The 26,343-nt window shown below is 41.2% G+C and overlaps 1 protein-coding gene and 1 non-coding gene across 2 annotated transcripts in view; one reads left to right on the forward strand and one right to left on the reverse strand.

The window, feature by feature from the left end:
- The window catches only part of UQCC1 (ubiquinol-cytochrome c reductase complex assembly factor 1), a 90,082-nt gene that overhangs the window by 29,336 nt on the left and 34,403 nt on the right, over positions 1–26,343 (reverse strand). Inside the window, exon 7 of the mRNA XM_065892404.1 lies at positions 13,799–13,907. Within this exon, the coding sequence (XP_065748476.1) occupies positions 13,799–13,907 (109 nt within the window). The remainder of the gene's footprint in view (positions 1–13,798; positions 13,908–26,343) is intronic.
- TRNAW-CCA (transfer RNA tryptophan (anticodon CCA)) lies at positions 18,759–18,831 on the forward strand. Its single transcript has one exon. It is a non-coding gene; the product is annotated as a tRNA-Trp (tRNA).

A 26,343-nucleotide genomic window follows, 5' to 3' on the forward strand; every position in this document is an offset into this window, starting at 1 on the left:
CTCATCCAGATCCTCCACCACAGGGACTGCTCTCGTGGATCAAGAAGCCAAAGGCAAGGGTCTTCCGAAAGGGAACAGAGATCTCTCTGAGCAAAGAAAGACTGCAAGGTCCTGAGCACTTCATCTTCTGTTGGTGGGCACTGAAAGTGGATCCAGGCCAGAGGGTGTGGGATCCCCTGGCTGGCTGTGACAGAAAGTCTACAGCCTGTGCGAGCAGGGCATGGTGGTCATGGTACACATACCAGCAGAGCATCCTTTTCTCAGAGCTGAAGTGGAACTCCTGCAAGGGAAGGAGCCCCCTGCTGGAGGTCCCTAGAGAAGGGCCTGGCCTGGAGATAGTTCTGCAGAGCTCACCTGGTGGGGATAACCTCTGCCTCATTTGCTAAAGCTCCATTTTGTAGGCTAAGGAACAAAGTGTCAGATTTGGAGGAAGAAGAGCTTATGGGGCACCAGGCTACTGTCCCCAGACCAGACAGGTTAGAGTGCATAGTCAGCCCTGGGGAATCCCTGGGTCTTAGCAAGGGTCAGGTTAATATATAGCTCTATATTAAGGCTCCAGGACAAGAAAGAGATGGCGGAAGGAGCAGGTCCTCCAAACTCTGGAAGGAAAGTTGGGCCTGGAACTAAGGAAGCCCAGTCGCCAGCCTAGCAGTCTTCCCATTTAACACGTGTGATCCTTCTGCAATTGTTTTCAGATCTTAATTTCGACCTAACAAGACAACAACGAAAATCCTTTGATGGATAAAAGTAAAAGAAAAGTGTTAACAAAGTGTGTGTGAGAGAAAGGGGATAATGAATAATTATATCAAAATACGCAAATAAGGGAAGCTCTATACTTTCTGGCAGCCATGGCAATAGGAAAGCAGGATTGTTACATCATTCTCATTGTTAAATCAAGGGAAGCAAAGAAGTTCATCAGGGCAGAGAAAGTTCTTAATTCTCAGTGCAGAGAGACTCATATATACACAAGCGAATGTGTATCTGCACACATACACATACACTTACCCCATTTCTCTTTCCAAGGAACAGGGCAAGCCGCTCTCCAGAGCCCTGCTGCCTCTCTCACACCACACTACCACTGCATGCAATGAAGCACTTCAACAGTTAAAACATTTTTGTGCCAATATTTTAAGAGTGCAGAAGGTTCCAAATTACATGTAAAATAAACAATGCCAGACTGTGAAAACTCTTGGCTGCAACGTTCTCTGATGTTAACAAGAGTTTCTTTATTACTGTAACCTTTCAGAAGTGAATAAAAATTATTTCTCTGCCCTAGTTTTGCCCTCCAGTAAAAAGGAAGAGAACAGGGACCATGGAAAGAGCTGTACAATGACCTCTCATGAAGCCTAGGAGGCTGGGAAGGGGGCAGTTTAAAACACAAAGCCTTCCATATATGTTTCTAGTCAAAGGTTAGAAATTTAGTTTGTGCTGTGCTGATCATATTGTAGAATTTCACGTTCCTAGTATTTTTATGTAACTAAAACCCTTAGGGGGACAAAAGGGCATTTTCAAGAGCCCGAACTAAGCTGCTACTATGGAGAAAACCCAAATTTTGATCAAGGCTCCTTAGCCATTCAGTGAAATCTCCTGACTCAGAAACTGAGTCTGAAGTGCCCTTAAAAAACAGGGAAGAAGACCTATAGGTGGCCAGGACTTTGACAAAATGTGTTATTTTGCAGACTTTTGAGTCGATGAGCCTGTGAATACTGGACACACAGAAGGATCTCAAAATGGAGCTAGTCTGGACAGTCTGTTTTCACCACTGCAGGAGAAAGAGGAAAAAAGCTACCAAACAAAGGCAAACATGCTCTTGTCCTCTCACAGAACACTGCCTTTACCCACGCCATTCCTCTGCCCAGAATGTTCCTGTCTAGGAAACACTCCTCCGAAAAGATACAAACCAAATGTCACCTACCCCAAGCTTTTCTCCTCTGGGCAGAGCAATTTTTAAATATCATAATCTCTTAATATTATAATTACCTGTTTATATGTTTGTCTTCTCCTACTAGACCGGGGAGTCAGGGACAATATCTTTGTCACCTTTGTATCTCCAGTGCCTAGCAGAGTACCTGGAAACTAGCAGACCACAATAAAATGGTTGGATAGATGGGTAAAACCTTGTTTGTGTCTGGGAACAGAAATCAGACAGAGAATGATTAACTGCTAAAAAAATAGAACACAAGCTCTGGGATTTAACACAAGGCTAGCTTTTCAGACTTTCACAGAGTTGCAAATGTTAAGTCTGGAAGAGAATTTAGAAATCATCAAGCTCTCCTCCCCAGAGAGGTGAGGTGATTTGACTTACTCAAGCTCACCCAGAGAGTGGCCAGGCTGGCCAGAACTCCTTCCATTATACCACACCATCCTTTCTCTTTACTGTCAAAAATTGCAGGTATAAATATTTATTTGGCAATAAGATGAGAAATATGATTAAGACTACAAATTACGAGAATGTTATTTCATTATAAACAAATGAACAATGGATGTCACAGTAGGAATTCAAATAACTTTATATAAATTACAATATCTGAGTTGCTTAAAAAGCTAAACATAGCATACCATATGACCCAGCAATTCCACTCTTAGGTATATACCCAAGAGAACTGAAAACATATGTTCAGATAAAAACTTGTACATGAATGTTCACAGCAGCATTATTCAAAAAAGCCAAAAATGGAAACAGCCCAAATGTCAATCAACTGATGAATGGATAATAATATGGGGTATATCCATACAATAGATTATCCATAAAAAGTATGAAGTACTGAAACATGCTACAACATGGATGAACCTTGAAAACATTATGCTAAGTAAAAGAAACCAGACACGAAAGACCACATATTATATGATTCCATTTATATGGAATGCCCAGAATAGGTAAATCCACAGAGACAGAAAGTAGAATAGTGGTTACCAAGGGCTGGGGGAAAGGGGAATGGGGAATGACTGCTAACGGCCATGGGCTTTCTTTCTGAGGTGATGAAAATGTCCCAGAATTAGATAGTGGAGACGGCTGCATAACATTGTGCATTGACTAAAAAAGCACATTCAAAATGCTGAATTTTATGGTATATGAGTTATATCACCATTTTTTTAATGGAAAAAAAATACAATCTCTTCCTTCTAGTAATTTAACTGAAGGAGTCAGAACCAGAGATGCTTAAGGACTCACAGGTTCTGAGTTATATGACAGTAATATAATGCAAGTTTGGGGAAGAAGTAAACACTTTTAAAGTCTTAATGCTAATGCTAGAACCACAGTTTTTAGCAACGACCTATTCAGGCAGTACAGAGTAGTGATTAAGAGCATGGGCTCTAGAGTCTGGCAAGTTTGGGTTCCAATCCAGGCTCTCATATTTACTGTGTAAGTCTGGTTCAGTTACCTAACTGGTAAGCTAAATAACGGTCTCCCAAAAGATATCTACATCCTAATTCCTGGAACCTGTGAATGTTACCTTATGTAGCAAAAAAGGACTTTACAGCTGTGATTAGATTAAGGATCTTCAGATGGGAAGATTATCCTGGATTTCCAGGTGGGCCCTAATTGTAATCACATGCACCCTTATAAGAGGGTGGAAGAGGGTGCTTAGACCCAGATAGAAGAGGAGAATGCAATGTGCCCACAGAGGCAGAGATTCGAGTGATGTGGCCACAAGCCAAGGAATGCCAGCAGCCACCTAAAGCTAGAAAGGGGCAAAGAACAGTTTCTTCCCTAGAGCATGGCCCTGTTAACATCTTGATTTCAGCCTAGTGAAAATGACTTCTAGCTTCCAGAAGTATGAGAATAAGGTTCTATTGTTTTAAGTCACCAAGTTTGTGCTAAGTTGTTACAGCAGCTATAGGAAACTAATATACTAACTTCTCTGATCCTTAGTTTCTCCATCTGTAAAATGAGGATAGGATTTCATGGGTAAGATTGCTGTAAAACATAAGACTGAAATGGTGCTTATAAAGTGCACAGCAAAGAGAAAGTGCTCAATAATTGTTAGCTATTACTATTGCTGACCTCTCTTTCTGTATTATGCTGAAATCCTCAACTTTCACATGTCACTAGTCCATGCCAGACCCTGCTCCTCTTAGCAGGGGGAGCAGTAAGAGCTGGCCATCAGGAAACCTGAGTTCCGTTCTTCGGTTGGTTTCTAACATAAGCTTACTCAGCTCTCCCAGAGCCAGTTTCTCCATCACTTAAATGACAGGATCAGACTAGAGCAGTGGCCCTCAAACTGGAGGCTTTGTTAAAATACAGATTGCTGGGCCTCACCTCCAGAGTTTCTCATTCAGCAAGTTCCTAAGTGATGCTGAAGCTGCTAGTGTGGGGACCACTTTGAGAATCTCTGGATTAGATTATTTCAAGGTTCTTTTCCAGTTTTAAGTCTGAGATTCTCCAGGAACATCCCATAGATGTAGCACTCCAGTAATAAACACAGCTGTATCAGGCTGAAATAGCCTTTAAACTAAGTTCTTTTCCCCGTGGGGGACAGGAGGGTATGAGGTTATATGGTAAAGACTGCTTTTAATTTTTGAACGAAGCAGAATGAAAAATCTTAAGCAATGGTGGGAACAGGAAGAGGCTGTCCCCTTATCCAACGTGCTGGCCCCATTTTAATTTATCTTAATCCCACCCTTCTTCCTTTTCACCAGACCCCTCCCCCTAATGCCCTCCTCTAGAAACACATCTAGGTGTCTCCTGAATACATTTATTGGCTTTGCACAGTATAATACCACCTTTGTTAGTCTCTCAGCCCAGCCTCTCCAAGCACAGTGTTCAGTCTCGGTGTTCCTCTACTCCTAAAAAAACATAACCGAGGAGTCTCTGAAAAATAATTGTAAAATCAACTAAGGCGAATTCAGACGATGTGGAGATATTCAGACTCTAAATGCTGGAAAAAGAAACAAATTCAGAACATTGTTAGCATTCTCATCTGTCTTTTTTTTTCCCCCTTAATCTCTATCTGTCCTGTTGAGTAGGAAACCTCTGCCGTATTGGGTTAGAAATTCTGAATAAAGGGGACTCAGGCTTGGGACTGCACTGAAGAAATGGAACAGCTCTAGATTCAAGAAAAGCTGTCCTCTTGGTCTTTGGAAGTCTCTGGTAACAAGACAGGGGAGAAGGAACCTGCTATGAAGTTGATTTCCACTTCCCCCTCACCCCCAGAGGTATCATCGTACAGTAAAACAGACACTGGACTGGGAATCAGCATACCCTAGTTTTTGGTCCTCATTTTGCTGTTTTCTAGCTGCATGACCTTGGGCAAATCAATTAACTTCTCTGGGACTCCATTTCCTCACCACAGAAGTGAGAGGGTGGGAACAAATCTATAGTCCTTAACCTGAGATGGGCATCAGAAATCTTCTGGGGAAGTTTTTCAAAATACACACACCTGAGCACCTTCAGACCCAGAGAATCTCTGAGGCTCCCAGTCTAATGTTCTAAGGTTCATCTATCCTATAAAGTGGATTATAAGTATAAATGATGAGAGAGCCAGGGAATCCATGAGGCAGGTCACAGAGAGAAAAATGAACTTTTTTGGGGGGGTGGGGGGGGGATGGGTCAGAGAAATTGAATCCAGGTGCCATAAGAGATCATTAAGTCAGTATTTGGGAGATAGTGCTAGCCAGACATTAATAATAGAAGAACATACATACACCCAACAAGTATCTGAGGGGTGACTACATTAGGCACTCTGTGTTAAGCACTAGGAATCCTAGGATCCTTATCCCATCTAATGGGCATGACCTACACAAACCCGTAATTACAGTACAGCATGGTAAGTCCTATCTCAGAAGTTTGTGTGAAGTGCTGGAGGAATACAGACAAGGGAGTGGCCAAATATACTAATATTACTGGGGGGTGCTGGGAAAAGCTCCTTGGAAGAGGTACTATCCAGCTGTGTCTTACAGTGCCATGAGCAGAGGAGACAGGGTTAAGACCACTTCAGACAGAGGGAACTGCATGAAAGAAGGCTCAGAAGCATAAAGGAACATGGACTATTACAGCACCAGTGAAAACGAGGCATGAGTGGAACATGTGTTAGAGTGTGTGTGTGCATGAACATTTGCATGTAGGGGAAGTTTGCTGGAAATTATACTAGAAAGGTAGGCTGGGGCCAGAATGTGAAGGCCTCTCCCCCAATTTTTCACTTTGTAAAGCTTCAAACTTATTATTTTTTTTAAGGTGTAAGATTATTACAACAAAAGGTTGTTGTATTACAACCAAGAAGGTTCTCCGATATAACTGTGAAGGGCTCTTTATGCCATTGCTAAACAGTTTGAATTTTGTCCCTCAGAGATTTCTAGACAGGAGGGATATGATCAGATGTGGGATTTAAAAAGCATACCTCTGGCAGCTTAAATGGTGGCAGGTTCACTAGAGGGGGAAAGTCCAGGAACTAGTTAGGAGGCCATGTCCAATAAAGGACAGATGATGAGGAACTGACATGAAGCAATGGAACAGAGGAGAGGATAAAATCCAGAGATATTTTGGGCAGAAAAGTGACAAGACAACTCGATGCAGAGGATGAGGCAGGAGTTGAGGACATTCTAAGAATTCTAGCTTGGGGGGCTGGACTGGTGGTGATGACCTTAGATGTGAGACAGGAAAACACAGGAAGAACAGGTTTGTGGAGCTCTTTATCCCATCTCCTGAGTGAGATTTATTTAGGAGTAGCACTAGTGACCCCTGAAAGAGAGGTGTGGAAAATGGCTTTAGCTGTGCCCGATGCACACAGCTCTAAGCAGTATTCTGACTATGGTACAAAAGATACCAAATGCAACCGGGCACCCAGAGAGATTGGAGGCAAAAGAAATGTGATGCATTGGAGAGGTAAACAGTTCTGCAGTGATGAGCTGAACTGGGAGTACTTAGCATGAGGGGTACTTAAGAAGGTATTAGGGGAAGGCAGGACTACACATGCACTGAGTCAGCCAGGGCTTTGTAAAATGGATTTAGGTCACTGTTTCTCCTACAGAAATTCCAAGAGGCAAACTGAAGATAAAAAAGTGGATGAAATTCACTTATTCAGTCAAGAAACATTTACTGAATGCCTACTAAACACAAAGCTCCACTAAGGCACCATAGGAATATAAAGAAAAACAAGTAAGAATTAGACCTCAGGAAACTCACAATCTACAACTGAATGTAAAAATGGCCATGAGAGAGATAAATGACCATGTGCATAGACAGCAGTTTCATGCTTTATTTAATTTCAAATACAGAAACGTTTATAACTTCTTTTAGGGACACTCCCTGAAGTGGAGTGAATCCAGTACGCCACTCAGAAGGTCACATGACCTGAGCCATCAGACTGGCATTCTGGTTGTATGCACCCAGGCATCCAGTCAGTTAGAAAACCACCTAAAGCATACACTCCATGCACTCTTGCTACCTGTTAAGGCCTGAGGATAAGAAACTTGCGTACAGAAAGGAACGCATCTATTAGAAGTACATCTTCAGCTGGCTCAAATTCATGGGCCAATTCCAAAATGGAATTGCTCTACCTTCTAAGAATTTAGTCTTCTCTCCCCTAATAAATAAGTATCCACTCCAACATCTTAGGACATTTAAAAAATGTTCAAAAGAACGATTGCTATTGGAAAACAAACGTATTCTTACTTTACAAGCTTCGAGCCCATGGGATTGCTCTGTATTTACACTCCACCATTCATATTACTGGCCACAAAAACTATACCTTTAAAGTGGTCCTTGCCTTTTAAAACAATACCTTTGGCAGCGAGTTTTAATTCTGACCTAGAGATGCAAAGTATAGCAAAATTTTTACCTCATGGTAAAACAAAGGAGTTTGATTGAAGATTTTTGTGGGGGGAAGGAAGAGATGGGAATGGAATTAGAGGTCTGGAAGGAAATTTCCAGAAATCTAAAGTAAATGTAATTCTTATTTCTACTACCTTTTATAGATTTAAGGCTTTTCTGGTTTAGAAATATAATGTACCTTATTTACAAATTGTTTCTTTTTAATCAAATAATCCCACTAGAAGATGAGAAATCATGGACAAAGAAAAAGAAAAATTGAGAGTGGAGACAACTTCTCATTTCTTTTTCTTCCAATATTTAAGACTAATGAGCAAACAAATACCCTCAGAATAAAACTCACCCTACTTTTCCCAACACTTATAGTGGGCTTCCAGAACCATCTCCTTTCATCAGATATTTACCAGGCATACGTTCAGCCAAGGAGCAATGACTGGCACTTTGGAGAATACAAAGAGGGATGCATGTGATCCCGCCCCCCAGGAATCCACCCAGAAGGCAGTCAATACATGAATGACACTGATGCAAAATAGAAACAGTAAAAGCCAAAAGAAGGGTAAAGATAAATTATTAAGGTACTAACAGCTAGGGGAAACCAGGATTGGCTTCCAATTTGAAGTGGAGGGACATGAAGGAATTGCGGCTGGCATGTTAGGGCAATCTAGGTATATGTACCACATGAGAAAAGACACAAGACAGGAAGAGCAAAACATTCAGCTTGGCTGCAGTGAAAAGTACGTGAGGCGGGCTTCCCTGGTGGCGCAGTGGTTGAGAGTCCGCCTGCCGATGCAGGGGATGCGGGTTCATGCCCCAGTCCAGGATGATCCCACATGCCGTGGAGCGGTTGGACCCGTGGGCCACGGCCGCTGAGCCTGCATGTCTGGAGCCTGTGCTCTGCAACGGGAGAGGCCACGGCAGTGAGAGGCTCACGTACCGCAAAATAATAAATAAATAAATAAAGTATGTGAGGCAAAGATGGAATGTGATGTTCACCGAGTGCTTCCTATGTACCAGACACATGTGTAGAGGTTTCTCATATTTAAGGTTCAAGAAGAGTTGGGGAAATGAGCTTGGAAAGGTAGTCTGGAATATGATCAGAGGACTTTACAAAGCAAAATGCTAGTTCTGAAAAGCAAAGTAGAATTTTACAAAGGAGTCCAATTCAGCCCACAGCTCCTCCACCTCTTTCCAGGCCCTCTGCACCATTCCATCAAGCAGCTCTGCTACAGAGAGAGCAGGAGACCATGAGCTGACAGGAGGTTCATCCTTATTCAGAAAAGCAGCGAGCAAGAATCACCTGACATCCTGCTGAAGCCAACTGTCATGCCAGGGACCACTGACAGAGATAAACTTGCAATTTCTTAACTAAAGCCCATCCCCACCCACTCCTACCTTGTCTCCACAGTTTGGAAAGCTTAAACCTGCTTATTGTAAGCCACAAGGTGGAGATGTCTGGCAGGGCAGAACTGAAAGGAAGTCGTTTAGCCAGCCTAAAGTTACCATTAACACTTTGAGCCACTGCCTTGAGCTAATTTTTATGTTTGTTTTTTAAGTTTGGTTGAAATGTCACAAATGGAAAAATTAAGTAAAGTGCTCCAGTTAGCCACAAGACTGGACACACCTGGCTGCAAACCCAGCAAAAGAAAACTTACTTCATTAGTAGGAGAGGTAGAAAGTGAAATTTACATCTGAAATCTGCCTGCACCAGGAGAAAGTGCTGAGGCCAAAGGCGCTGTTTTTACAGCTGTGTCAAGTCTTAGTTGTCTACTCTTACCAACACTCAGGAGTGAGGCAAGGGCCCAAGGAAAAATGGTCTCCAACCTCTTCAGCTGCAACTCAGCTCACAAAGGTTTTTAAGAACCAGTTAATGAAATAAAACAAGACCAGATGAGGTGATATAATGAACTTTATTTCCACAGCTAATTTATATGTTTAAATCCCAAATAATGTTTTTTTTTAAGTCAGAACACTAAATTATTGATGTGATTTTTGTAACCTCAAATTTAACACTTACTTTTTATACCAGCTTCACTGATGATATATGAGGCTGCCATATTTTTCACAATAGTTGGGCTCCTAAAAAGCTGGTAAAAAGCAAATTTTTGGAAAGTGAAAATTTTCTCACCAAATGAGACTGGAACTCTAATTTCAAAGGATTTCTTGATCCAAATTTCTAATGTGTCATTAATTTGCATTCTCAATCTTCCCCACACAAATCTACTCAAGTAAAGTAATGGCCTCTAAGAATTCTTTGGCATAAGAAAAATCACCACTACATTGATCAGTCTTATAAATTCTACTTTTTATATGAGTTTTCTTAAAGATGCCAAGTAACACAGAAATAGATTTGCAAATTACCACCTTCACATCATAGGTTTTCAAAGCTGAAAAGAAACTTGGAAATCATGTAGTCACCCACCCCCCAAGTTTTTTTTTTTAACCAAGAAACTGAAGCAAGGAGAAGAGAAAAGACTTGCCAGCCAGGGTCAGAACCAGGCCAGACTGGCTCCCTCTGGCTGCTACTTTTCTCCAGCCACATGCCATTCTTCTCCAGCCTAACCTTCTCATTTCTTTAGGTTGTACAAACGCCAAAGACTGATGTCCCCTCTACACACACACAGTCACACTAACAACTGAGAAGTGGCTAATATATAATTTTCTTGCCTGTAAAAAGGGTGTCTGTTTATAGCATGAGGTTGGAAAGGGAGGAGCAAATCAGTTATAACAGAAACGTAATAATATTAATTCCCCAACTCTTTGAAATCTTTATTATTTTTTATAAATTTATTTATTTATTTATTGGCTGTGTTGGGTCTTCATTGCTGCGTGCGGGGTTTCTCTAGTTGCGGCGAGCGGAGGCTACTCTTTGCTGCAGTGCGCGGGCTTCTCACTGTGGTGGCTTCTCTTGTTGCTCGCGGAGCACGGGCTCTAGGCGCGCGGGCTCAGAAGTTGTGGTGCACCAGCTTAGTTGCTCCACGGCATGTGGGATCTTCCCAGATCAGGGATCAAACCCGTGTCCCCTGCATTGGCAGGCAGATTCTTAACCACTGCGCCACCAGGGAAGTCCCTCTATTATTTTTATATCATCTTTTATTTACAGTCTTTGTAACTAAACTTGAGCTTGGCATTTCTGTTCATGAAGACAAATTTAAGAGTCTATACTTGGGGAGCATTATGGATCATCTGAAACCCTGCTATTCAACGTGTGGTTGCCCCTCTCCCCACCCAGCCCCACCAGTGGAACTGGCATCACCCAAAGCTTTTTAGAAATGTAGACTCTCTGGCCTCACTGAAAACCTACTGAATCAGAATTTGTATTTTAACAAGATCCCCAGGTGAACTGTAGGCTCATTAAAGTTTGAGAAATGGTGGTCTAACACACTTCACTATAGAACAGCATCATATGTAGAACAATTGAGATTAAAAAAAATGGTTGGAGAAAATGGGAGAAAAAAAAAAGAAAGGCTAATTTCTGCAGGACTGCATTGACGTACACCTGGACCAGAGACTAATAAACCGAGTATGATCTATGTGACAAATAAGTTGGCTTTAAAACAGAATTTCAGAGGCTGAAGTTCAATTTATTCATTCATTCAACAAGTATTTATTTATCCAATGTTTACTGTGTAAACAAAAAACTGGATAAGACAGGTTTCGTGCCTTTATATAGCATACAGTCAAGCAGAAGGGACATTATAAAGTAACATGGGAGAAGGTTCAAATTGTTGAACCTTGTGATGGAGATATATATATGTAGGTCCCAAAGGAAATCCATTTGGGGGTGGAGGTGGGGTAGAGTAAAAGGTTCCTGTGGTCCAGGAATTGGCAACCTATGACTCATTAAGCTATTCAGTTGGGGACAGCTGTGGTCCACATGGCTCTAGTGGTCCCACTTCCAGCAGAGTTTAATCAACAGTGATAAGAAAACAGACTAACTCATAGAAGAACTACTGTGTAACTGCATGGCAGTCAGCCGAGGCTTTGGCTGGCCAGGGGGTATCACTGGTCATCATTAAATGGGATGATTTGAGACTGCCAGCACTACTGTATATCCACTGTGAGCTGCCACAGAGTTGAGTAGTAAGTACTTGAGGGCATGTGGAACACTCAGCTGGTTGAAGAGCTTAAAGACTGCTGATCCCACTCTGGGCAGCTAAACAGCAGTAAGGTATGACAGTGAGAAAAATGAAGAAGGAAGCAAAGAGTGTAGTTACAAACACAGGTGAATACCAACTCCAAAACAGATGATTATAATGATTATGATGAAGAAGATGATGATGACAGCAGCTAAAACTTTGAAATATGCTATCATCTTCTTAGAATGAACAGAAATGCTAATGGTCTGCTGTCCCAGAGAAAGGCATGTAAATGTCAGTGAAGCTATCTAAAGATGAACCCGAAACGAAATCGAGCTATTTGTAATGAGGTGGATAGACCTAGAGTCTGTCACACAGAGTGAAGTCAGAAAGAGAACGATAAATACCGTATGCTAACACATATATATGGAATTTAAGAAAAAAAAATGTCATGAAGAACCTAGGGGTAAGACAGGAATAAAGACACAGACCTACTAGAGAATGGACTTGAGGATATGGGGAGGGGGAAGGGTAAGCTGTGACAAAGCGAGAGAGAGGCATGGACATATATACACTACCAAATGTAAGGTAGATAGCTAGTGGGAAGCAGCCCCATAGCACAGGGAGATCAGCTGGGTGCTTTGTGACCGCCTGGAGGGGTGGGATAGGGAGGGTGGGAGGGAGGGAGACGCAAGAGGGAAGAGATATGGGAACATATGTATAACTGATTCACTTTGTTATAAAGCAGAAACTAACACACCATTGTAAAGCAATTATACTCCAATAAAGATGTAAAAAAAATAATAATAATAAATAAATTACTAAGCAATTTAAAAAAATAAATAAAAAGATGAACTCATGTCTACTGTGCTTTCTATACATGCATTTCCTCCAAAGTCATGAGAATCTGAAAATACCCTCAATCCAGATTCTCAGCAGGCAACCATCATTTCCATGATTTAGTCTCAAAGACTATAATTTCACACATAGAGTGAGCACATGATACCATCAGACAATAACACAGGAAGTGTGTGAAAATAATTATAGTAGATAAAAGTAAGACGTGGGAGATCTCCCACTTAATTCCCATGCAGCATGGAAAGATCTCTAAGATATATTGTTGAGTAAAAAAAAAAGTTGCATTTAAGTGCATAGAGGATGATATCATATATGATAAAATATATACACGCAAAACCACAGAACTTTGTGCTGTAATGAAAGAAACCAGATTAACCCATTTTGTGACCCTGTCTGACGGTTTGGCTTTAGATGCTCCCAAGCTAGGAGGCAATGATATGGGAAAAAAACAAGGAACTACAATCTACTAAAACACGGTCTAGATACACAAAATACACAATATACACAAAGGAGGAGATTACTATTTATATAACCAATTGTATCCTAATGTTTTGGTTTTGGCTTTCTATTGTCATCATATTCTGTTATATACATACTATATATTCTCCTTTCTCAGGTTATTAAATATACTAATGTACCTTTTCAGTAGATACCTTGCCAAAGTATTCTAGGTTGTCAGTGATCAAGAAGCTTGTTTTTAAGTTCTTGAGCACAGTGCAGGCCCCATGCCAGGGTCTTTCCATCCAAACTAATTGTGAACTGACACACTGAACTGGTATCAAAGGCAAAGTGTCCTAAAACTGGATTATTATTATTTGATTTTATCTGTTTACCAAATCCATCCCTCCTATCACCATGATTTGGACTTAATAATCCCATCTCTGTACATAGGATGTACTCACACTGACAAAGCATGGTAATGTGGGCAAATACATAAATAAAGTGTCTGTAGCATGCCAGTCTTCATAGAGGCAGAAGTGACTAGGTGAATTACCACTTGACATCAGGCCATTCTAGAACAGATAAAACTTCAACTCCAGTCAGGCAACCCCTCATTGGAGTTTTCCAGGACCAGAATCTGATAGCATTCACTTACCCCCATGATTCTGCCACGCTGCTCAACATCCTCCCACATAAAATGAACTATGATACGACACATGTATTTCCCACTCCGGCCTTCCTGCTTCATTCGGACTAGACACATCCTGGGTGGGAAGAAGACATAAAGAGTCACTGGCTGTTTGCATTTTTCACATCACTCATTTCCACGGAAGGTCAGCTCATCTGAGTCATTTTATCAAAGGGCACAGAATCAAAAAACTAGAAGTGATTAAAAAAAATCTTTTATTGAGCTATAAATACTGAAACGTACATAAATCTTAAGTGTACAGCTTGATGAATTTTTACATATAATATACACCCATGTAAGTACCACTCACATCAAGACATAGATTATTTAGAGCACCTCAGAAGGCTCCCTCATACATGAAAGGGACCACTTTTAGTTGTTTAAAGATAAGTCTGAATCCTTCATTTTACTGATGAAAACAGGAGTTCTAAAGAAGGAAAATGATGTGCCCAACACCACAGAGCAGTCTATAAAGGTGGGTATAGTAGTACTGAGCTGTCCCATATGGACGCCACTAGCTACATGTGGCTACTGAACACCTTAAATATGGCTAGTTCAAACTGAGATGTGGTATAAGTTTAAGATGTCAAAGATCTAGTTCAGGAAAAAAGAATGTAAATATCTCAAATTTTTTACATTGCTTACATGTTGAAATATTATCAGGTATATTGAGTTAAAGAAAACCTATTATTAAAATTAGTTTCATTTTTTTTCTTTTCACTTTTTTAAATGGAGCTACTAGCAACTTTTAAATGTGTGACTTGCATTATATTTCTGTTGGATAGTACCCGTCCAGAATATAGATGACAGAAAGTATTATGATTTCATCTGTATAATTATCAAATTGTTTCCCCCATTAGAATGTAAGTTCCATTGAAGGCAGACATCAAGTCTGGGTTTTTTTTAAAATCATTGTATATCTAGGGCTTAAGTATAGTATGCACTCAATATATATTTTCTGAATAAATAAATGAATAAAACATCTCAGGGCCAAGTTTAGGGCTCTTTCCCCTATACCACATTGCCTCTAATCAGTCCAGAATGCTCTCTGCTTAAGACCTTACATAAGACTATAAACAGGGTCACCAACTTTCCAAGATAGCTCCTAATCTCATTCTTATGACCACACGTATTTCTATTATCTCTTGTTAAATAGTTATTAAGCAGCTACAATAGGACTACTCACCTAAAAGACAACTCCTACTATAATTATGGAGTATTCAGTCTAAACCGACAATTCTATCTCCATACACAATTAATCCTGCCCATTTAAATCTACTAGCAATAGTAAGGTCCAATGGAATGATTCCAGCCTGGCCTGCCTCAACATCTCTGTTAATGACTAAGATGGAGAAAAGAAAACATACTTATCAAATTTGTAGATTGCAAGAAGCTGGGCAGGAAGACAAATATGTTGGATGACCCAACCATGAACCAAAAATACTTCAACAGACTGTTTCAATGGGCTAAATCTAACAGGGATAAATCTAGATCCTGCACTTGGGTCTAAAAGAACAGCTGTAGAGGTACAGGATTGGTGAGTCATGCCCACCTATGTGTGAAAAAGCCTTACTGGCTTACGTTGACAGTATACACTGAAGGGGAGTCAAGAAGGTGATATGGTTGCCCCCCAAATTAATGTGATTTTAGAAACAGTAATGCAAATATAATATCTTCATGTACAAAGTGAGATTTTTGTTCTATTCAGCACACGTCAGACTCTACTTGGAATACTGTCGACAGTTTTGAACATTATATTTTAAGAGACAAGAGGAAGAGTTGTAAGATCAGAAGATATTTAACCTGGAGAAAAACAGGACAGTTGCCTTAAATATTGCAGAAAAGTGATTAGACTGTTTATCCAAAAGGTAGAATCAGAATGAATGGGTGGGTCACAGAGGGAGAAAAACTACTCAACATTGAATGCTGAAAGTAAAAACTTTCTAATAGGGGAGTTTCTGAAGATTTGAATAATGTAATGGATGACCTCAAAAAGTAGAGAATTTGCAACTCAGCTACCTATCTGATGGAAGGCTGACTATGCGATTTCTAAAGTCCCTTCCAACCTCGGGATTTGCTGATGCTGTGATTCTAAATTTGTAACCTCTGAACCCAGTTAGTGCCTAAGAAATAACACTTTGTGACAATAAAAACAGGTCATGGAAAAAGACTTGGCCACTTTATATGATATAGAGCATATTCCAGGCAGAAACAAACTGGGGAAAGTTCAACAGTCCTTTTTCATAATATTTTTCTTAAAGTTAACCAAAGTTAGCCTCTCCACCTGAAAAGACGCTGTGTGTTTTGATGCTTAAGTGTCGTCAGAGGCCAATTCAACAACACCAATAGTGAGGTAATGGAATTCTTCATTTATATGAAAATTCTGTAGTTTGTTAATACACCTGCCCTCTGAGGTTTAAAAGGCACAGATTTTCTCAGACCATAAACTTACTAACTATATCAACATGGAGTGAAGTGTTTTTTGTTTCAGAGCAGTTTGTTTTATAGCCCTTACAGTCAAATGGTTATCTGGGTTGAAAAGGTAAAGCAAATTGAAGATACTTTCAAGATGCTGACTGACACTTAATTCACTCAATGGACATAAATTGAGTTCCTACTGTGTGGAGATTAGAGTGATGGTTAACAAGAGTCCAAGGAGCAGTTGGTCTCCTTAGGGGAGACAAGAGCCCTAAGAGAGAATGCAGTAAGTGTCCCGAGAGGAACACAAAGTGCAATGGAGTTTGAGAGGATTACTCTTGGCTGAGTGGGATCAGGGAAAGCTTCACAGAAAATGAAACATTGTACCTGGGGCTTGGAAAGGTGAGCTGCAGGTGGACAGATAAAAGATAAAGAGAATTTCCAGCAGATGGAACATTATGAACAAAGACAGGGCCATGGAAAGCTCAGCACATGGACAGGGACAATACCTAGATTTTGTGGAAGGGAAGTATAGGAAACAGAAAAATATGCCAGAAAGGTCATGAAGGGCTTTTAAATGTCATGCTGAAAAGTCTGGACTTCACTCAGCAGACAAAGGAGAGCCACTGAATGTTTTTCAGGAAGAAGGGGTGTAATAAGATTAGGGGTGTAATAAGACCTTGGCTTTAAGAACAGATAAGTCTCTCAGAAGTTAACCCTTTCTTTCTTCCCAGCTGGAAACCCTTTCTTTCCAAGGCTGAAAAATGACAAATTTGGTGAATATTTACTTCAGTAGAACTATGGTATTTACAATTGTCTGATCCAGAAATTTAAATTAAGTGTACATCTACCTTTTGAGAGAAATGCAACAGCAAAGTTTGCTGCAACCTGCACCTAATTTTGCTGATACTAAGAGCTTAAAAAATATAGATTCAAGCCTGATAAATGAAAGAAGGGCAAATTCTAATTATTCCTAAAACACCGTACCTAATTAGTTCTGTTAGACAATTGATGACAATTTGAAAACACTATCAAATATAAAGTTCTACAGTAAATTTCATCTCACATAAAGTTATAAAATCAAAACAATCAGTCTTCTCATCAACAGGAAGTGTAGTGAAGATAACCATGAGTTCTACTGGGAAAATAAGATTCTGATCCACAGGGCTGCCCATTCATCCACCATCACCAAACTCAGCTAACTAAAGGCTCAACTTATTTTTGTCCTGAATTTGTGAATCAAATTCTCTAGGTAGTTAAGGACAGAAAAGTCATCTTGTTGTGAAGAACTTTTGTGTTTGTCCTCTTCAAGGAAAAAGCATAGCTGAAGGCTGGGGCCCACATCTTAGACAGTCAGCTGCCTGGAATGTCCAGATCAAGCTGAAGGTCAATTCTTAGGGTACCTAACCTTGAAGCCTACAAGTTCAGTCTACTCCTTTCTTTGTTTAGTAAATGTTTTGAATAGATAATACATGCACATGTTAAAAAGAATGTTAAGTCCCCTTCCTACCCACATCTCCCAATCACCAGGTTCCTCTCCCTAAGGCAACCACAGTTAGCAGCTTCTTAGGAAACCTTCCACGTGTAATCTATATATATATACCAACTTAGTGTATATGTACTCTTTTTACATAAATAGTAGCTTCCCTTTTCTCCCCATTTTCCACAATGGTAGCATTCTACACACACTCTTCTTATGTTGAAAAAACAATCTGTTACAGAAGGATGGTGGTGAAGAAATCTCAACTCCAACTCTGTGCTCCATCCATAGATACTACAGTCACCCCAGTGAAACCCTTTTTAGGATAATAGAGTTGTAGTAATTTATTTAGCAGTTGTTAGGGTAACATCTGATCCAGGCTGAATTCAGCTTATCTGGCAATTTTTTCCTATTCTAATAAGACTAAGAAATAGGAAAAAAGCAAAAAAAAAACCCTTTAATAGCAAAAATGGACAAGTGCTGTAATTAACAGCTAACACAACTACGTGCCAGGCACTGTGCTAAGTGATTCAGATACATTATTTCATTTAATCCTTACAACAACTATCGGAGGTTGGTATTCTTCCTGTCCCCACCTTACAGCTGAGGAAACTGAGTCTTACAGAAGTAACGTGCCCAGAGTTACAAAACTTGTTAAGTGTCAAAGCTGGGATCTGAACCCTGATAATCTGATCCCAGAGTTAGACTGTTTTTATGCCTCTTTTAATGACTAGAACGAACCTTCCAGAATCCATTTACTTTTTCATTTAATCCTCACAAGGGCAATAATTTAAGTTTCAAAACTAACATCATATTAGAAATAAAATACCAGAAGGGAAAAGACTGGCTAACCTGAGGCAAACACACCTACAACAGCAAAAAGTAACTGGGGGCAGACTAAAAGGAAAGAACCTAAAAATGTATTTAAAATAAACACAACAGCAGTTCAACATGGAGGCTATAGCTACGAGTACAACTCAAAGAAGGCAGCCTGGCAAAATACAGTTGAGAGTTATCAGAACCGGGACTTCCCTGGTGGTCCAGTGGTTAAGACTCTGTGCTCCAAATGCATGGGGCCCGGGTTCGATCCCTGGTCAGGGAACTAGATCTGGCATGCAGCAACTAAGACCCAGCACAGCCAAAAAAATAAATAAATTTTTTTTTTTTTTTTTTAGAAAAAGAGTTATCAGGACCTCCTGAATGATCCAGAATAGGTTAAAGTATGTTGGAAGGTGAAAAGAAAATGAGTAAAACAAGTTCAAAATGGTAAACAAAAAAGATTTGATGGTCCTGGTACCCCCTACAAAACAAAGCCAACACGTGTCACAGGCTCTGACCATACAATAATATTTGAGCCATTAAGTAAACTATTCCACAATTGAGAATACTAGGTTTAAATAAAAGATCAGGACAGCTTTACTTCAATTTACATCACGGATGTATTCCTCATAATAAATGCTTAAATTAAATGTTGAGGGGTCAAATTACATTTTGCTACTGATTAAACTTCATAATTTCAGAGCTGTTCTGGGGGGAAAGAGGAAGGGGGAGAGGGGAGACTTCAATGCTAAAACATAATAAAAATTGCCCTTGGGCTTCCCTGGTGGCGCAGTGGTTGAGAGTTCGCCTGCCGATGCAGGGGACACGGGTTTGTGCCCCGGTCCAGGAGGATCCCACGTGCCGCAGAGTGGCTGGGCCCGTGAGCCATGGCCGCTGAGCCTGCGCGTCCGGAGCCTGTGCTCCGCAACGGGAGAGGCCACAACAGTGAGAGGTCCGTGTAAAAAAAAAAAAAAAAAATTGCCCTTAAGGATGCAAAAGAAACTTTAAAAAGAAACTTTACAATATTCCACTCAAACCTAAAACTGCTCTAAAAAATAAAGTCTAGTTTTTAGTCTTTTTAGAAAGAGACAATCTAGTAATTTTTAAATTCTTGTATTAAATAATTAATTTAATCATTCATTAACAAGTATCTACTTAGTACCTACTCCGAGTATAGACTTAATCTATGCATCAACCACCCTCTGTTTAGGAGCAATTCCAGTTGCCCCTCCCGAGTCTGATGATGTTCTTAACCCACAATTTATTATTGAGGTTTTGAGCTTCACAGTACTATCCTTGTCTCTCAGTGATTCCAGTGCCTCATAAATAATACTGATCTCTTTTACATATAAGGAAAGCAAATAACCCAGTTAGCAAAGTAAAGAAAAAAAGGAGTGTTAAAACCCTAGTCTGATGGTTCTCTAATATCTAAAATACAGGGGGAAAGGGAAGAAAGACTCATTCACTAGGAGTCTCAAAATATAAAGGGCTAAGATTTAAATTTTGCCTTATGGCAAATAGTAATAATGATTATTACCGTCTATTAAGTCCTCTAATATGAGACTTGTCACTGTAAGATGCATTTTCATTCACTATCTCTTTCAACGTACATCACCATCTAAGTATAACTGTCCCCATTTCACAGGAAAGAAAACTGACACTCTGAGGAGGTTAAGTACCTGAAGGTTGCTCAGTGAAGGAGAGGGGAGCTGGAGTGAAGCCTGGGCTCCCCCTCTCTCCCTCAAGCCACAGTGCCTCCCAGGGCAGTGTCAGTATTGACTGCTTCCCCATCCTGTGACAGCACAGCTCCAAGGGCCTCTTCCAGCTAGGTCAGACTCGGAGGAAGACAACACTGCCTGCAGAGTTCAAAGGAAGGAGAGTTTCCTAGCCACGCTTTCCTCCTCTCTGCCTAAATCTGGGAAGGAAGAATTCTTGTTATTCCTGACTCTGACCTCCTGCCATGTCCTGGCAGCTCTCAGCATGCTGTCTCACTTGCTCTGCTTGGGCCTTCTGACAATGCCAGTTGTGTTTTGGTCTTGTTTCTCCCTCATGGTAGTTTATAAGCCGCTCAGAGAGGATCTGATTTTGAATTCAGTGAAGACTAGTGGGCACTTGGGCAGGTTTGTCACTCTGGCTGCTATGAAGGAATCCCAAAGGGACACTCACACAGCTTGTTTGCCTTACTCCGCCACCGGCTGGGGCCAAGAAAGCAGAGCTGACACGGCCACACTCAAGTCTCAGCAGTGTGCTAATGAGTGAGTTTATTTATTTGTGAGCTGGCACGCTGACCCTTTCCTGGGGCTGTGTGCACGGCTATCTCCACATGGTTTCCTAAACTCCCTCCCCACCAAGCCTACCCTTTATGTGGGGAGCATGGGGGCCACAGGACAGTCTGTGGGCAAACAGACAAGTGGGGCAAGGCACTTCCCTAAGCCATCTCACCTGACAGAGAGCCTCCTCCAAGAGCTACACCTGGCCTGTGGCCTGCCTGTCAGATCCAATATAACGAACAAGCTCCTGGGGAGCAGGTACCAGTGCTCTTAGGTTGTGCAATGTTGGTAAAATGATGCTGCATAGGCATTTGGTTTGGGAAAAAAGCTACATGTGTGTGTGTGTGTGTGGTTTAAAGAGAGTGACTCTGGCTGGGGGAGGCAGAGAGAGGATGTGCACATGGCCCGGGCTCACCATATACAGCAGGTCTGGAGCTGCTGGAATCCAGCATGAGCTCGAAAGCCCTACAGCTACATCAGAACTGCTGTGGTGGTGTTAAAGAGCCCTCTTGAAAAGGCCAGGAGTGTCTGCCAGCGCAGTTCTCTGGCTGGACTGAGACTGGACCCAGTCTGTTTTCCAACCCCTTCCGTCTCCATACTTTACTTCTTTCTCTTCGTTCCCAGAGGCTTCTTCCCTTAGGCTTATAAAAATGTTCTAGTGTTTCCTCATCTTAAAACAAAAAACAAATAACAAAATGCTTCCCCACTCCATCCTGTTTCTTCCTCTAGTGATCATCCTCTCATCTTTCTTTCTCACTTAGGACATCTTAAAAAGTAGTTTACAATTAATTCTTCCTCTCCTAATAACTCCTCAAGACCCCATGTCCTCTAGTTCTAGACCCCAGAGGGCCAATGCAACTACTTTCTTTGACTATCCCCAGGCTGCCTGCCTTCCCTGTGCTCCATAAGATCTGTATGTCTGCTTATCAAACACGGCCCTTGGCACCCTGTACTATTTTCAGGTTTACTTGTTGCCTCTCCCAGGACACAGACAGTGAGTGCTAAGAAACACAGTTGCTGGTCGGTGGTATGCAGTTCAAATTCAGGGCCACAGACTCCCATCCCACAACCACCGAAAGGGGACAATCACACAGGAAGCAAAGTGTTGCAGAAGGAGCAGTTCGCAGAGTCAGTTTTGGATTTGGGTCTTGGATCCTCCATTACTGATAAAGAGGCCTGTGAAAAATCCTTTAAAATTGCCAAGGTCATCTCCCCATTTGTAAAATGAGGGAGCTGGACTAGATCTGCGGTTTTTAAACTGTGCTCTGAGTTTCCAGGGAGCTACGTAAGGGTCCCTTACCAGTGGGCGTGTTGGGAAGACCTGAAGTGAGGTCATTCCCACTTCTTCAACCCAATTAGCAATCCTTTTATCTATTCATACACTGTGGCTGAGCATAAAACCTCAGCTATAAAAAGGGCTCTGCTGGTAAAAAGATGGAAAACCATGAGGTCCCACTGCCTGCAATGTTTTTTCATCCACTCTTTGACTTGCTAACTTCTACTCATTATTCAGGGGTCAGTTTAAATGTCATCTCTTCAGTGAAGCCCTCCCTGAGTGAGCCACACCCCCTCAACTAAGTTATATATCCCTCTTCCCCCACAGAGCCCTGTCACTTACTCTCACAGCACCCATCCCAGTTGTATTTTATTAATGATTTCTTCCAGGTTTTTCTCCCACACCCTCAGCCCTATGAGGGCAGGGAACAAATCTGCTGCATACCGTAGGTTCAATTAGAAAACAAATGCTGTAATTTTATGGATTTATGTTTAAGAATAAGCAGGTACTTAACTAAGTAATAAATAGTATTACTAATATTAAATATTATTCATACTAATAAATAATTATTTAATTAGATACGTCAGTAGTTTTAGTTACCAATGAGGAAAGCAACCTAAAGCAACTCGAAGTTAGCCAGACCCATACTGGAATTTCCTCTCTACCATGCACTAACTAGCTCTGTGGCCAAGCTCTCTGACGGCTCTCAGTCTTTGATCTCTCATGTAAACAGGAATAAAGCAGTTATAAGAATGTGTGAGATAATATAAGTAAATAATTTTTAAAATAGTACTGTAAGGGACCCAGTAGTTATTATATTTATGATATACCTGACTTTAAAATAATTTTTAAAAATACAAACTGCATTTTCCTCTCCACTCTACCTCCATCATAGGCATATTCTAATTTTATTTGTTCCATTCCATTTTCTAAAATTAATTTCTGTATCTATAACGTACTAGTGTTCATGACAAATTTTAAAATGGGGGTCTCTGCAAATCTATTAATACTTAGAACACCAACATAAATTCTACCTACATATATCTCACCCCCCAGGGAAACTTAAGTAGGTGCAGAGCTTTTGCCACTAACAGGCAGTGGCCCCGAACCTTCCAACTGCCATAGGAGCCAAGTCAGATCTGAGGCCATAAATTATTTAATCAACATTTATTGAGCTGAAGAAATACCTCATTTTCATATCTCTCCAAAAGGAAAATAAATATAATTCTTGGCCTCAATAAATTCACCATCCACAAGGAAGATTGATACATATATGATAAAATATAAAAATGTTATGTGACGAGTGCTATAAGAGAGGTATCAAAAATATTAAAGGAACTCAGAAGAGGAACTAACTCTGCCTTCAGAGGGAAGGGAAGGCTTCAAAGCAGAGATATCTGAGTTGGATATTGAACAAAAAATAGGCGTTTGTCAGGTGGAGAGGAAGGAGAAGGACTTTCTAGGCAGAAGAAAGCTTTGTGCAGAAGACCTGAAATTGCTATTACATAGTTTAATTTTTTCTTGCAGGGGAGGGAGTGACGGTGGTAGTGGTACCTAGAACGGCACCAGATGAGAGTGGTAAAGGTGGCATATTTGGTGGGATATGAATGCCATGCTAGGAAACATACTTTATCCTGAGAACAATGGAGAATATTAAGGAGAGAGCGTGTGTATACTAATCCAATTTGTATTGAGAAGACCGATGGCACAGGAAGAGGGAAGTTGGAGACCAAACACCAGTTTTCAGGTACTGTTACTTGTAACCCAGTGAAATCAATTTAGCGGGTGACATCTTGAATTTCTGTTTTAAATGAATTCAAATGGAGTAGAAAATATCAGAGATCATCTGACATTGTAAGGATAAGTTTTATAAAACTTTTGTGTCAGATGCATGTGTGTGTTCTGGATTGCAAGGTAAAATGCATTTGTTGCTATGGGTCATGGTCAAAAAAGTTTCAGATGGTGAAACTGGTGCCTGACCAGATGAAGGGAGTGAGGGAAAAGTCAAGGAGGCTTCCCAGGTTTCTGGTGTGGGTACCTGAATGGATCACAATGCCACTGTCCCAGACAGGGAACAAAGGAGGAGGCTGGCTTTTATCAAGTCCACATGGGAATGCTGGAAACCCCACACAGCAACCTCTCTCAGCATTTTCTCAGTAGCCATGGTGAATACTAATCTTGTTCAGCAAAGACAAAGGACACATAGTCACCGAAGCTGCAAGCTCACAAGAATACACAACTGATAAGGGCCTTCTAGGAACTGGAGGGGTCCCAGTCCTAAATCCCAATACACATAAAAACTTGGGAACCAGAGAAAGCAGACAGGATAAGGGAAACATCAACACCTCTTCCAGGGAACTAACAGGATATGAGAAATCCTGTCTCTATTCTGAGAACCAACAGGGAGTCATCACCCTTGGGAACCTAAGCAAGCTTTCTGTAAAGTCCACTGCCAGGGTATTCTAGTTTTGTGGGTTTTTTTTTTTTTCACCGTGGGGGGCGGGGATTCTACTTTTATGACTGCTTTCTAAGCCTCCCCACCTCTCCCTCACACTACCACCCACAGGAGGTATTTCAACCCTGCACATCCCTAGCAAGTCCACTGAGCCCTGTAATACCGGATTTGGTGATCCCTCAGTTACCCTCCTGGAGCTTCGGGCTAAGAAAACAGGACTTAGAAGAGCATAGCTTTTCTGCAGACTCGGGGTGGATCCCTTATTCCCTCTAAGAATCCTATCCCCTGGAAGAGAGTTTCCCCAATTCTTCTTGGAGGATCATAGCACAATTGGACACTAAAGTAACTTCCTGGTGACCCTTTCCACTACATTCCTCCACAAACCAGCCCTGAGTGCTTCAGACAACTTGGCTGCCCTCAAATACTCCATGTTCTTGTACATGTTCTATGTTTTGCTCCTAATAATTCCCTCAACTCAAATGCCCTTTTCTCTGACAGAAATTCTACTCACCCTTCATGGTACATCTCAAATGTCACCTCTACCACAGAGCAACTCTTTATCCAATACATACTCCCTCGTCCACCAAATTTGGATTTAGTCACACCTCCTTATCCTTCCATAGTATCTGCTTATGCCTTGGGCACAGCACTTTTTTCATTGCCATCCATTACAGGCAATTGTACTGTGCCTGTTTTCCACTCGACTAATTTTCTTGAAGGTGCACACCATGTCATATCCTACTCTCCAGTGCCCCCCAGTCCTTAACACAATACTAGTTTGCTGATTCATCCCACCGAAGCCCGCAGATCATGAGAACCAAGGAGGAAGGTTGGAGGGGACACCAAGCATAGACAGGCCTCCCTCCCCCTACTTAACTGGTGGTGGTACTCCCCACTCCTCTGAGAAATTAAACCAACCTCAGCAAGGAAGGCTCAGCAGGCACATTTGGAAATGGTGGCTAACTGGAAAGAACTACAAGTAGTTTCAAGGTTCTCCCAGCTGCTAGTAGTCAGGTATTGATGTTGGGATGTGGTCACAAGGATTATATTTTTTATTTTGCCATCCACTCCCTCTAACACTCTGATACCTCTGGCTATTGGGCAATAAAGAGTCTTTCATTCTGACTCTGAATATTATCTTTGAGCTCCTCTGGGAACAGCCTAGCCTCCTCTCATCCCTCCCACCTTTCCAGTGAGTAATTCCACAGGGCCACCTCTGCAATCCTCTCCTCTTGAAAAAGTAGTTTTCCTCTCAGTACATCCAGCTGCCCTCCCTGAACCTTTTCCTAACCATCGCCATTCAGACAGAAGGTGGTTGGCCTTCTTAGCTGCCTGACTAAAAGACATGGCACATTTCAAGGGTTTTGATAGTTGCAGCTTCCTCTGTGATCCTACAGGCACTACTTACTCAGATTTATTATAGAACTTAGCCAGTCCAATTTATAACTGACTATTATATATGTCTTATCTCCCTCACTAGACTGTGAGCCTCCTGACATAGCTTACTAACTGCCCAGGACACAGTGTACACTCAACAAACTACCGGCTTAGGAAAAAACAACATGAACTGCCACCTTAGGCCCCTTAGCCAATCTCACTGACTATGTGAGTTCAGAAGAAATATTTCAGAGGTGATCAAAACCAAAAAGTCTTTATATAGTAGTCAGTCCTGTGATGCAAAGCTCAGCTGAAGGCAGTCTCAAACAAGGGTCCTTTTGACAGGGCAACCATTCCCCACGTTCCTCAGATACTACGGTCAAAGTAGTAAACTTAGTTCTAAAGAATTTACTTTCC

This window comes from Phocoena phocoena, chromosome 15 (genome assembly GCF_963924675.1).
Source record: "Phocoena phocoena chromosome 15, mPhoPho1.1, whole genome shotgun sequence".
Classification (NCBI taxonomy): domain Eukaryota; kingdom Metazoa; phylum Chordata; class Mammalia; order Artiodactyla; family Phocoenidae; genus Phocoena; species Phocoena phocoena.